At 33.6% G+C, this 12762-nt stretch overlaps 1 protein-coding gene across 1 annotated transcript; it reads left to right on the top strand.

Moving 5' to 3' along the window:
- Positions 1 to 6185: 6185 nt before the first annotated feature.
- On the top strand, positions 6186 to 10873 carry LOC113235310 (N-acetylglucosamine-6-phosphate deacetylase). Its single transcript, XM_026470971.1, has 6 exons — positions 6186 to 6513; positions 6782 to 7056; positions 8047 to 8265; positions 9714 to 9849; positions 10066 to 10242; positions 10478 to 10873. The coding sequence occupies exons 1-6, from the start codon at positions 6309 to 6311 to the stop codon at positions 10507 to 10509; spliced, it is 1044 nt and encodes a 347-aa protein (XP_026326756.1). The 5' UTR covers positions 6186 to 6308; the 3' UTR covers positions 10510 to 10873.
- The last annotated feature ends 1889 nt before the right edge of the window (positions 10874 to 12762 follow it).

The following is a 12762-nucleotide window of genomic DNA, read 5'->3' as shown; positions in this document are numbered from 1 at the left end:
TACTAACAACCAATGGATTTATTTGTCTGATATAATAAATAAATAAAATAAATAAAATAAAATAAAATAAAACGGTAGAAGAAATGACCGATTACTTTGGAAACCTGGAAACCTCCCTCAAAGATGTTTCCCCATCTAACATAGTCAACTATGATGAAACTAACCTCAGTGACGATCCGGTATGCGGCAAAGCAATATTTAAACGAGGGACTGAGCATCCGGAGCGTGTACTTAATTCCAGTAAAAGGTCAGTTTCCATAATGTTTGCTGGTACCGCTGATGAAAAATGCTTACCGCCTTATGTCGTCTATAAATCAGACCATTTGTGGACACGGTGGTATCAAAACGGACCAGTAAATACGAGGTATAATAGAACGAAGTCAGGGTGGTTCTGACATGGCATGTTTTGACGACTAGTTCGAATCTATAACATTACCATGGGCATCTCAATAAAAGGACCAAAACTCGTCATTGGCGATAATTTATCTTCACGTTAAGTGTAGAAACTATACAATTATGCCAAGACCACGATATTAGGTTCGTGTTATTGCCACGTAATTCAACACATTTAACATAAGACTTAGCTTTTTGGTCCAATGAAAAGACATTGACGAAAAGTATTGCTGGAATATGAACTTTCGAAAGGCGGAGCTACTGCAATAAATAAATACCATTTTCCACAACTTTTGCTTAATCTAATGGAAAAAATAGAGATGAATTAACAAAAGAACATACAAAGTGGATTTGCGGCATCAGGAATTTATCCATTTGTGCCATCAAGGGTTTGTACTAAAATTCCGGAAGTTACTAAAGAATCTGTTAAACAATTTGACAGCACTCTCTTGGAATATTTAGCTGCAAGTCACAAAAGTCAGCCACTGAAAGTTGCAAGTAAACAAAAACTCAACATTACAGCAGGCAAATCGGTATCTGCTGAGAAAGTAGACAGAATAACTAAGGGAAAAACATCAACTAAAAAGAAAAGTGCAAAGGTAACACTTCTTAAAGATGTAAGATTGTCAAAGAAAACACCGTATTTAGCATTTCCAAAATGAACCTTTGAATAATGTCCATAAAAATGGACCGTCAGATAACGTCAACACCAATATAATTGCCTATGGTGAATTGAGTGATGATGAGACAATGAATGATGAGTGTTTCAAAAATAAAAAGGGTCTAACATCATCTACTATAAAAAAGCGCAAGAGGCAGACTGATAATGAAACGGGTGTACTGAGTAAGGACAAAGTTAGGAAATGAGAAAGCAGAAGCTGAAGAACATAAGATTGACAATATAGAAAAGACTGAAGGAAAATAATTACAAAATTTTACTGAAACACTCGATGAAAAGCCGTATTATGTGGGAAAAACAGTTCTAACTCGCTATTTTTCAATTGTAAAAGCTGTCAAACTTATCCAAATATCTACAAATCTCAATCATTACCTTTTTGGCAATGATGAAGACACTATTTATTTTCTAAAATAGGTAGGTAATTGTTATTAAAGTGCAATGTGATTGATTGTATTAGTTTTCACGTAGCAGGGGTAGATACTACAAACAAATAATCTAACGTCATCGTTGACCCGTTCTATCTAAAAACGACTATAGCTACTGATTTGATTAGTGTGTAAGCAAAAAATATTTTTCTGTTGCATGTTCAAAGTTGTTGTTAATTTCTTCCGTATATTTTATGTTATTTAATAGATACATAAGTAAAATTTAAAATTTTTATATCTTAATTTTGTTTTACTTTAATAAAACATTTCGTGTTAAGTTACCAATATCTAAAAATTTTTTTCATAAAATTACATTTTCGTATAGTGACAACCCTAGCTTTTGTATGGAAGATTCCTGAAAGCAAGCCCAACAACTACTTTAAAAAAAATATGCTTATATAGCCTGTTCATACCATCTGGATGGAAAATAAACCCACTTTTGGTAGATTTTAAATAAAATAGTCATTTAAACAATAAACATTGCAAGATTTTTGTCTAGGCAAAGTTGTAGTTTGAGATATCAACTTTGCCTGGGTATTTAAAGACTTGTAATTCTGCAAGTTGTCAGGTTTGGACTAATATAGACCCAACCCCTTAAAGCTTAAGGTACAAGTTTGTATTGTAGAGTGGAACTACATACGCTCTTCTTAAGTATAAACCTCGAAACAGGCAATGTTGCAGCAGTTTACGGTATAGAGATAGATGGGACCTAGAAAAAGGACAGGCTACTTTTTGTCACAAAAATGTCACAAAAATATCTCTTAAAAGGTGTGAAATAGGGAATAAAAGTTTATATGGAGAACCAATAAAACTATGAAAATTAGTAAAGTACCTACAGGGGCTACTTGAAGTACTTATTCTAGGCTGACGAAGTCGCGAGCAACAGCTAGTGCAATAAATGTGCAAAAAAGAGTTTTATTTTAGTAAGATCGTATAAAAATGTCACATTTTTTGTTACAATCATGATTACTATACCTAATATATGTTATCATCGTATATAATTGAAAGCCGAACTGCGTTCATTTATATATATAAATAAAACTTCTATTCAAATTCAAATTTTTACACTGATTTTCTATATTTTTAGCCAACCTAATAGCTAACAATAAATCTCTTGCAAATCCTAAGTAAACATTACCGTAATATTATGTTCTCATTTTAATATTTAATGTTAATGCTTAATGGAAGACATCTTAATTCGTCGTGATTTACGGATAATTAAAACAGTTGATACCCCTAGAACGTCCTAATCTAATCGAAATGCTTATAATTCTAATGAACACTCCTTATTCGAGGAAAAAGTCAGGATACATAATTAACGAAGGCTATTAACAAGGAAGTGCGATGGCCTAGTGCGCCGAGATCTTCGCCCGGGAGTTTCTTTCTATCAGTTATTAATAACAAATTTTACACAGAGCTCTCGCTCTGAAAATTATTTTCCTCCCCTTCGACCGGTTCATGAACTCGTGTATTGAAACAATATTATTAAGAATAATATTTGCTCTTGAATCGATTTAATTAGATATGACACTTTACACAGCAAGAGAGTTGTAATAATCTTGAGAAATCCAGATTTTACATGGTTTGCTTATCTACGACTTAGGAGAATGGATTGATGAATTAGGAGAAAAATTTTCATAATTTCAATCATAGGAAATAGAGCGACAGACTCCAATCTTAATAACTGTCTCGTTAAACATCAAGTTTCGTTGATTAATTTTAGCTAACATGGATAAAAACTGATAATAAATAAACAGATATGCAATCAACTTCAAAAATAAAAAGTATTAATCGGAACAAAGACATAAAGAAAACCAGGGCGACCGAATACAATAATATGTAAATATTAAAAAAAAACGGAAAACGGCATCATGGTAATTGCTAAAACAAGAGTAAAGCAACATCATTATCATCATAATGAGATACCGCATCCATTACGTGCAAAAAGTTGACAAATAACAGCAATAGAGATAGCAAAAGTTTTGTTCCCGATGGATTGAAATTTCTATCATAGAAAGTACAGGCAAAACAGAAAAAACATTAAACGTAAATAGTCAAACTTTACCTGTTTTCATGTTAGTATTAATCACTTGAACTGTCACTGTTAAGTAGCGATAATCATGCGATCACGCGTGTATGAACATTACGCGATTTGCGAATTGTACGTGTTTAAGGACAGCAGAGATGCCACAGGCGTGAACGGAGTATCGCACGCCGGAGACGCGGCAAGCAGACTGACGTAGCTCGTAGCTGTATGAACTTCGCCTGAGGCTACGCGCTGCATGCCTCTACAGCCCGCGCAGTCGCAACTCTTCCGAAGCCTAAGTACTATCCTCCGTACGTCTCTGCCATTGTTATGTTAATTCGCAAATACGCTATGAAAACAAACATCTTACCGTAACATGCTATACAAGTAGCATATTATGAGCGTAGCAGTTTTAATTCGGCAGCATCCCAAAAAGAACAGTAATTGAGCGAATATGTGGGTCTGTCGTAATTAATTCAGTAATTATGACGTCCATGAAAGTTAATTATATTTATATGCGTTTGCTCTTACAATGTTTTTCCATAAGGGAAATACGCAAATCAAGAGTAGGTAATGTGAAATATACATAGCTACCTAGATAAATTACTCCTTAAACGATTGAGGCGTAGTAAGTAGCAGTGCGTATATTTTTTGTAGTCGAATTCGTAACCGGATGGAATGTCATTATTAAGAAATACAACTTTAGAAGATAAGGAACAGCAATAATAATGTAACAGAAATAGCATAATTACTAGTTAAGAACCGTGAGAATCTATATTTTCGTTTATCATGCATAACAATTACAAAAAAAACGTAAATGCTGTCATAAAATTTGACTACTTAAATTTAATATAATAATCTCCAACAAAAGGTATTTGGCCTTGAGCTTTAATTTTGTTTTTCTCATTTCAGAACTCTCATCCCAGACACAAAATCCGTATCGACTTATAGGTATCCGTTCTTACCTTCTCGAAGCGCGACGAGCATAGCAAGCGAACTTTTCTCTACGTCCACTCAAATTGCACAAATCACTTCTACGAACCGAATAAAACTAGACCGATATGCATGAAATTAGAATTTTAGCCTAAAAATATTATACATGGTGTGACAAGCAGTAGTAATTGATGTCAAAGGACACTATGTTACATCTACGATAAAAATAGTAAATTTCATATATTTGCGCGCAAAAATGTGTAGAGATGGGAAGAAAAGGACCAAGGAAAAAAATATTTAAAAATTACTTATTACGCTTCTGTAAGTCTGCCTAGTCTTTTTGAGTAGGAAGACTAGTAACTCACTTATAACCAAAAAAGTCGGAATAGGGTGTTCTAAATGAATAGATAAATGTCTACATACAGATACAAGGAGTGACCAAGAGTGATTAAAACCACCAATTTTTTTTTTAATTAAATAAAAAAATTAAATTGAAAAAATTTGAAAAAATGTAATAGTTAACTAACCCTTCACCAAGGTAAACATTGTAACGAGTTACAAGCAAAAAAAAGCCTGTTTTAATTAATGCACCACTAGAATTATTTTCAAATCCAACTACAGCTTTCTAAGTTAATAATTTTATCCCACGATTTTAAGACTTTCGTGGTTATTCACTAAATGATTATCACTAGTATCAGGTTTCTTACCGCGGTATGACTTGATGCATGGAATCCGGTCCTTAGTGCGTGCAGTAATAAAAACAAAAACACCTCGAGTTCAGTTTCGCGTGTGGATACAGTGAGTGTGGTTTGTGTGAAAAAAGTGAGTGACAATGGTAACGCCACAACAAATCGCGATGAAGGTAGTCGTCGACAGCGCAAGAGGGTAGACAGATATGTCTGCTCATAAAGCTGTCATCTGCCGCCGTCCAGTCAACCCGTGACCATGGAGCGTGCAACCGTTCCGAAATATCGGGAAAATAAAAAGAAGTCATACCGTGGTAAGAAACCTGATACTAGTGATAATCATTTATCCCACGATACAGTAGACCTTAAAAAGTAAGGCTGTTCATGGCCCTGATTTTAATTCAAATCGGAATTGATTCGATCGGGTAGCCCATCCGCAATATTATACGCCTGGACTCGAAAAAGACGCAGTTTCCGATCGGGAGAGGCAATCAAAATCAAGCTGCAGGAAATCCGGAATTCGAATAAAGTAATTAAATAATATTTGATAATCTTAACCACTCCACGTCCCTCCTTATATCTATATTTAAGTAGACATTTATCTATTCATATGGAACCTATAATAGAACATTCTATTCCAACCATGGCTCATAAATAACATTAAATGACTGTCATGTATTCAATTTCTCGCTACAATTACAATAGTTAAGTTAATTTATTGTATATCGATGCCTTACTTTCTCGACGATATATTTAGTGTATACATATACTTTTACAAAGAATGATAAATAAGTTACACTAGTGATAAACTGAGCCTTGTCATTTTACAACAAATATGTATATTGTTGACAGCTAAACACATGGACCTTTGTAAATATTTTAATTATTTTTATTGTTGTTTTGTTTATCGATTAATTTAAGTAACAGTCTTTTTAAGGTTGATAATTATTTTATTTTAAGCTGATTGCCTTGTAGCCAAAGCTCAATAAAAAAAACACAGCATTGACAGCTGATGTTTGTTTTCTTTTTTTGAAACGACACCGCACTGCACTAAATCTTTTGTCATTTGTTTTATTTAACATCATTGACAATCATTGACATCATTCACGTTTGAACTTCGATTGTGTCTTGTTCTTTTTTACTTTAAATTCTCTAGTTAACTCAAAATGAAGCCTAAATCGGGTCTTACGCGTTTCCATAACTGTTATATTCTTCGTGATAGTAAAATAATGAAGGAAGACTTGTGGATAAGGGATGGTAAAATTGAAAATCCTGAATTTATATTTTATGTGGAACAACTGGAGGCCGATGTAACTGTAAACTGCGACGATTTAGTCATCGCACCGGGTTTCATTGACATACAAATTAATGGTAAAATAAGTTTTTGAATTTTATAATGTTGAAAAATGTGAAGTTTCTTGAGATTTTAATTTTGTTTTACTAACACTTGTATGAACCGCCTTTTGAAGTCTGAAATAAAGTTATTTTATTTATTTATTTATTGCTATAAATTGTATAAAGTATAATATATACTCTTTTGTGATATCCATTTAAAAAGTTTGCTCGACATTTTACCTTTGTATTTTTTTATTATTTATGCTGGTATACCACTTAAATACCAACTTAATATTTTTTCCAGGTGGCCTAGGCATAGACTTCTCATACAACCATGAAAACGTAGAGCAGGGCATTGAAAAAGTAGCCAAAGAGCTGCTGAAGCATGGTGTTACTGCCTTTTGTCCTACTATGGTAACTTCAGACAAGGAAACCTATCGGCAGATCTTACCTAGAATAAAAAAGCGCCAAGGTGGTGAACATGGAGCTACTGTCCTTGGGGTGCATTTAGAAGGGCCTTTCATCAGTCTGGCCAAGAAAGGAGCTCATTCTGATGAATTTATTAAAAGCCCTGAAAGGGTAAGGACTTTATTGTATTCTATTTTTATAAAGAAAATTTTTAATTGTGTACAGTAAAGCGCATCGAACATAACACTTTGAGCCATTCTCATTCTAAGCAGTGTAAATTTGAATTTAAATCTTAGTGTCAAGCTTGACATGCTCTTGACCTGCAATAAGTATAATATGAGGTCGTACATAATTTACACTGTCCTTCATAGACATAATGTACACTTTCCTTAGTACTATATTTGTTTTGAACACAATTAATTAATTATCCTATAATAAATATATCCAATAATTTTAATTAGCCTTTTAAAATAATTTGTAGTTAAATAACATTTCTATTACTTTTTTAAATGCTTGAAATTTGATAAAATTAATTTAAAAACCTTATAAAATGTTTTGCAATTATTTTTAAGATTGTGCCTACAATGCTCTAGAATGCTTAATCAGTATAAACAAAACAAGACAACAGTGCTGCAACACAGTTGCTTATCTAACAATTAAAATTTTTCTATTCCAAAGTGATTCCAATAATTTTATCAAAGGAGGTTCCCTTATCATCGTACCATTTTGTTATTTGTATTGTAATGCTCAATGGCCTGTCATTACGATAAATATTTATTGTCTGATTTTTTATTATTGACCTACTTATGTTAAGTAGGAACTTCTTCATGAGTTATTGAACTCCCCTTATCTATCCTGGGTAGTATATACTAAGCAAAGTTATTCATACAATATTTTTATGCTTTTCTTCTTAAGCCTGGGATGTTATATATCCAGCTTAGTCGGCATGATCTACACTATAAAGATCCAAAATATAGTAGACAGCATATGCAGCCGATAATTTTGTGTAGGCTTGTTTTACTTTACACCACTTAGTTGTATTTTGGAACTACAAAATCCAGTTTGACCCTGCAATTTGAACTGTTGTGTTAATTAATTGGGGTCAGATGAGGGCTCACTTTTATATTGTTACAAGATGATATAAAAAAAGCTTTTTTACAGGGCTTGGATTCAATCCTCGAAACATATGGATCTCTAAACAATGCTGTAATAGTAACTTTAGCTCCTGAACTACCAGGAGCAACAGAAGCCATTAAAGGCTTAACAAGCCAAGGTATAAGAGTGGCTTTAGGACATTCTAGTGCGAGTCAATCACAGGGTGAAGAAGCAGTGAGAAGTGGAGCGAATTTAATTACACATTTGTTCAATGCTATGTTGCCAGTAAGTATAATTTCAATTAAAACATTCAGAACCAAATGACAACTACTTGGAATATAGAAAAATACACTACACATTAACTTTTTAACAATATGAATGTTGATAAACATTCAACTGTAAAATAAAATAAATAAAATAAACCTTGATTTTTCATTTACTTGCTTATGTTCTGTGGATCTTCAATGTCGCTTGTTAAATGTTCACCTACCGTGACATAAATTAATTGACTTATGTTTAGTTCTCAGATAACCTTAACTTATTTTGACATGTTTATTAAGAAAATACATTACTCAGTTGAACAATAGCCATGTCTATATATAGTTGTATATACCCCAAAATCAAAACCTTCAGTAAATTCTTATAATTTATTAGTGTGACATGCACTTTTAAGATAAAACAATGGTATATAACACACTCACTATTATAATCTTACAAAATCACCCTTCAAATCACATGAATACATGGACAATAAAACCACTCATGCACCCGCTCTGCTAATCAGTCAATGCCAGTATCCGAATGCTCCTTCCATCGCCATCGCCACTGCCAGGCGCCATTTTTGTTTTTTAACAGATCGTACTTGAATCGAATCAATAACTAGTCCATATAAATTATTATAGTTGTAACGAATATTCGGTTACTATTCGGTATTCGGCGTATTCGGCCTGTTTTTTGCTATTCGGCCGAATACGGAATATTGAATCACTATTCGGCCGAATACCGAATACCTAAAAAGTGAAAGAAACAAGAAAAATACAGTAAAGTATTATGTAATATTTATTCATTAATGCAGTTTTATAAAACATCATAGGAAATGTAACATACATACTTAAGTTATTTTTAAGAGATCAAAAAAGGCAAAAAACTAAATGCAAACTACCTACTTATAATTGAAGTTTAGTCATGACTAAATAAACGCTAACAGGTCAACTAAGTACTTATTATTTGTAAACCAAACGAGAATAAAGTTTTTAAAAGTTAATCAAAATGGCAGTATTTTGTATACACGTTTGGTATTCTGCTAAGAGTTAATAATATACAAAACATACATCATCCTGCCATTGACACTATAGACACACAACTGAGATAACTTAAAATTGGCAGACTTGGGACCCTGAAGTGAAATAAACAAACAACTTTCTTCATTCAAATGACTTAAATTTAAATTACAAATCAAATTATATTTTCATTTGTCATAATTGAAGTTAATAAGTGGTAGGTTATGGTGCAGAAAAATCAACTTTTTTGAATATGCGTTAATCAGGCCGAATAATGACCGAATATTCGGCTATTCGGCCACACTCCTGGCCGAATATTCTATTCGTTTCAACTCTATAAATTGTACATAAATAACTGATGCAAAATAATTTAGCTTGAAGTTGGCCGAAGTGGTGAACGTTGCGAAACTACTTTCAACAATTTATATACTGATGATGCCTTAACACTTTCAGTTTCACCATAGAGATCCTGGCCTTGTTGGTTTGCTGGCTTCTACAACAGACAAACAAGTGTTTTACGGAATAATTTCCGATGGAATCCATACTCATCCATCTGCATTAAGAATAGCATGCAGGACTAATCCTGACGGTAACTGTCTGTTAAGATATTTACTCCAAACATTCCAATAAACATGAGTATGTTCATACTATCGACCACTTCATATCTTACACTTACTATAAAGAACATAGTCTTTTTTTTCTTATATTTTGGCACTGTGGCGTCCAGCCTTTGGCCATATGCAATTTCCATTGAATTGCCAATTTTACAAACTTTTTTAAAATAAAAAAGTAAATCACATTTCAGGCTTGATTCTCGTGAGCGACGCTATAGAGGCCCAAGGCCTAGCAGACGGCAACTACAATATTGGAACAAAGTCCGTGACTGTCGAAGGCGGGCGTGCCTACGTAACTGGAACGAAAACGCTTTGCGGCAGTACCGCTGCTTTAGATGAGTGTGTTACTATTTTTAAAGAAGCCACAGGTAATTAAACAAATTATGTTTATTGGGCATACCTATCAGCATGTGCTGGGATAATGTATCAAAAGTATTACACCGTGAGACACAAATTCAAAACGTCCTCGTAACACAGATACCTGTAAATAGATTACTATTACCTATATCACGTTACTACATACGTATATCTTATGTTCCTCTCACGTCTAGTTATTGAGGTACCGGCCGATATAATTTTTGTTTTTTTTATTATAATTTTTAGCATATAGGACAGGAGGCGCTATTAGCGTTTAGTGCACTCTACATTCTCGTCGAGACATCCCGGTCTCGGCTCTCGCTGAGACAGGACGAGACCGGGACTGGCTCTCCACATTCTCGCCCGCACAGTTGTCCGTTCGGTAGTCATACAAGATGGATGTGTTAGATACGTCTGTAGCTGCAGCATTATGTGCTGTAGCATATTACAATTTTTTGTTAATTCGAGAAAAATACTTATTAAGAGACGTTGGAATAGGCGCGGATGGTGGATAACATCAATACATCGCAACAGAACACTACGGTTACTGCCGTGACAGGAATGTGCAAGCAAACAGCTGCACTCAAATGCAAAATTGAATTATGTCACTATGGTCTCGCACAAACAACATTCTACAACACTACTTTATTTTTACAAATACACAGATAAAACACACATTCATATCATATCCGTACACAGAATAGGCCTATAAAAATAAAGCGATTCTCATGAATATACTAGAGATGGAAAGTTATCGACGTGACGGTGTCGATATGTATTACGTACTGGTTAATCATATATATGAAAAATGTAATTCCACCCTTGGCTAGACTGGATTTAGTGAATTTCAAATTTTGTGTAGTGAAACAGTGCTATTGTTTTACTTAAATTTGCCAGAGGAGATTCCCCGTTTGCTTACCAATAAATGGATGACAATAAATTTAATCCAAAGTGTAATCCAAAAACCGCGAAAAAATGTCCGAAGTTTTTTTTTTCAGTTTATAGCTTTTCGCGGTCAGCGTTGGAGCCAATGACAAGCATGGCCGGAGTTAACCTCTACAAACGTAGTGACATGTATAGAAATATTAAAAAAACTAAAACATTTAATTTAAACTGTAAAGTCATTGCAGTATTGCTTAATTTTGTTTGCCACAATTTAAAGGCCGAAAAATTATCCATATTCAGCTGCTACAGGAAATAACAAAATGCACCATATTTAGCTTCTAGTGAAAACTACTTGAACACAAGAGTAATGGAGTAGTCTTAATGTCAATATTAATTAATTTTATATATTTTGGTGAATTTTATACGAATTCACTTAATAAGAGTTGTGCAGATATATAGGTAGGTACATACAAATATTGTAAATGTGAAAATAGCTGTGTCTCTTTGTTGGTAGTTATGATGATTCGAATTTCTAGATTCCAACTAGAAGTAAACTCAAAGTTTCATAATCTCGAAAACCGATTTATAACAAAACCGTTATGCTTTCAGGGGATTTTGGTAGCTTATTACACAGAAAAGATTAAGTTAGTAATATTCCTAAAATAACCTAAAAAAGTACATTTGGGATTACAAAAATTCGAGCAAACATTACTTCGGGTAAATGTATTTTCGGACTTCTGATTGATAACTCCAAACAGTAAAACTAATACCTATAACAATATTTTGTTATAGGAAATGAAACTGTTTTGCCGGATTTAAATCGCATATATTTGTTTTTTCAAACAAACCTACGTTTCGGGTCCTTTGCAGGTCCCATGGTCACGGTTGACTGAGTTGGTACAGTCTTCAACCAGTTATGTCTAATATTGATACAAACCACCCTATTTTTTCACTATAGCACAGATTACAGAATATACAGATACACGGTCCCATACAAGAAAATGAGTCCATGCTAAGTTTTTAGCTTCCAGGAGCTATTTTGATTCGTTTATGGTACACTAGATGGCGACTATGACGCGACGTCAAAGTAGGAGGTAGAAAGCTTATTACCCTGCATAGTAACTAGATGGCGTTTTCATTTATCGCTAGCTAGATTGATTCCATGAATTGATTTAAACTTAGGCCTGCTGCGTCGTCTTTAAAATTTACGTAGATACATACTTACGTAAAAACACATAGTAAGTTCTGTCACATATTGTGTACGGAAATAACAACCACGTTACTGGTTTTTACTAAACTATTGCTTTTTATAATAATGTATATAAAAGATAATATCAGCTGGGTACACTATCTAAACGGTGCGTGATACAATATTTTACCCTTGTTCTTGAAGTTAAATATCTCAGTAAATTAAAGTTAGGAAGAAGATAATATTTTAGGGCATATATTATATAACAGAAACTTCATATGTTTTAGTACGTACCAATTGTGTACTATTTAGTTAACTTTTTAAAACATTAGAGTGAACTGTAGCACGCTCACACTCTCATAATGTGAACTCAGTTCAGTAAGAAATCTGTGGTATTATCAATGACTCTCGACATCACATGGCACTTCTGCCAGTCTTGGTATTTTCAAATTTACGT

This window comes from Hyposmocoma kahamanoa, unplaced genomic scaffold (genome assembly GCF_003589595.1).
Source record: "Hyposmocoma kahamanoa isolate Upper Pololo Valley unplaced genomic scaffold, ASM358959v1 87, whole genome shotgun sequence".
Lineage (NCBI taxonomy): Eukaryota > Metazoa > Arthropoda > Insecta > Lepidoptera > Cosmopterigidae > Hyposmocoma > Hyposmocoma kahamanoa.
The sequence above is the reverse complement of the archived record's forward strand: the minus strand, read 5'-3'. Positions and strand labels throughout refer to the sequence as shown.

Excerpts from the sequence above, each read along its gene's own strand:
- LOC113235310 (XM_026470971.1), top strand. The coding sequence starts at position 6,309 with ATGAAGCCTAAATCGGGTCTTACGCGTTTCCATAACTGTTATATTCTT. Across the intron at positions 6,514-6,781 it reads CATTGACATACAAATTAATG|GTGGCCTAGGCATAGACTTC; the intron begins GTAAAATAAGTT and ends TATTTTTTCCAG. Across the intron at positions 9,850-10,065 it reads ATGCAGGACTAATCCTGACG|GCTTGATTCTCGTGAGCGAC; the intron begins GTAACTGTCTGT and ends ATCACATTTCAG.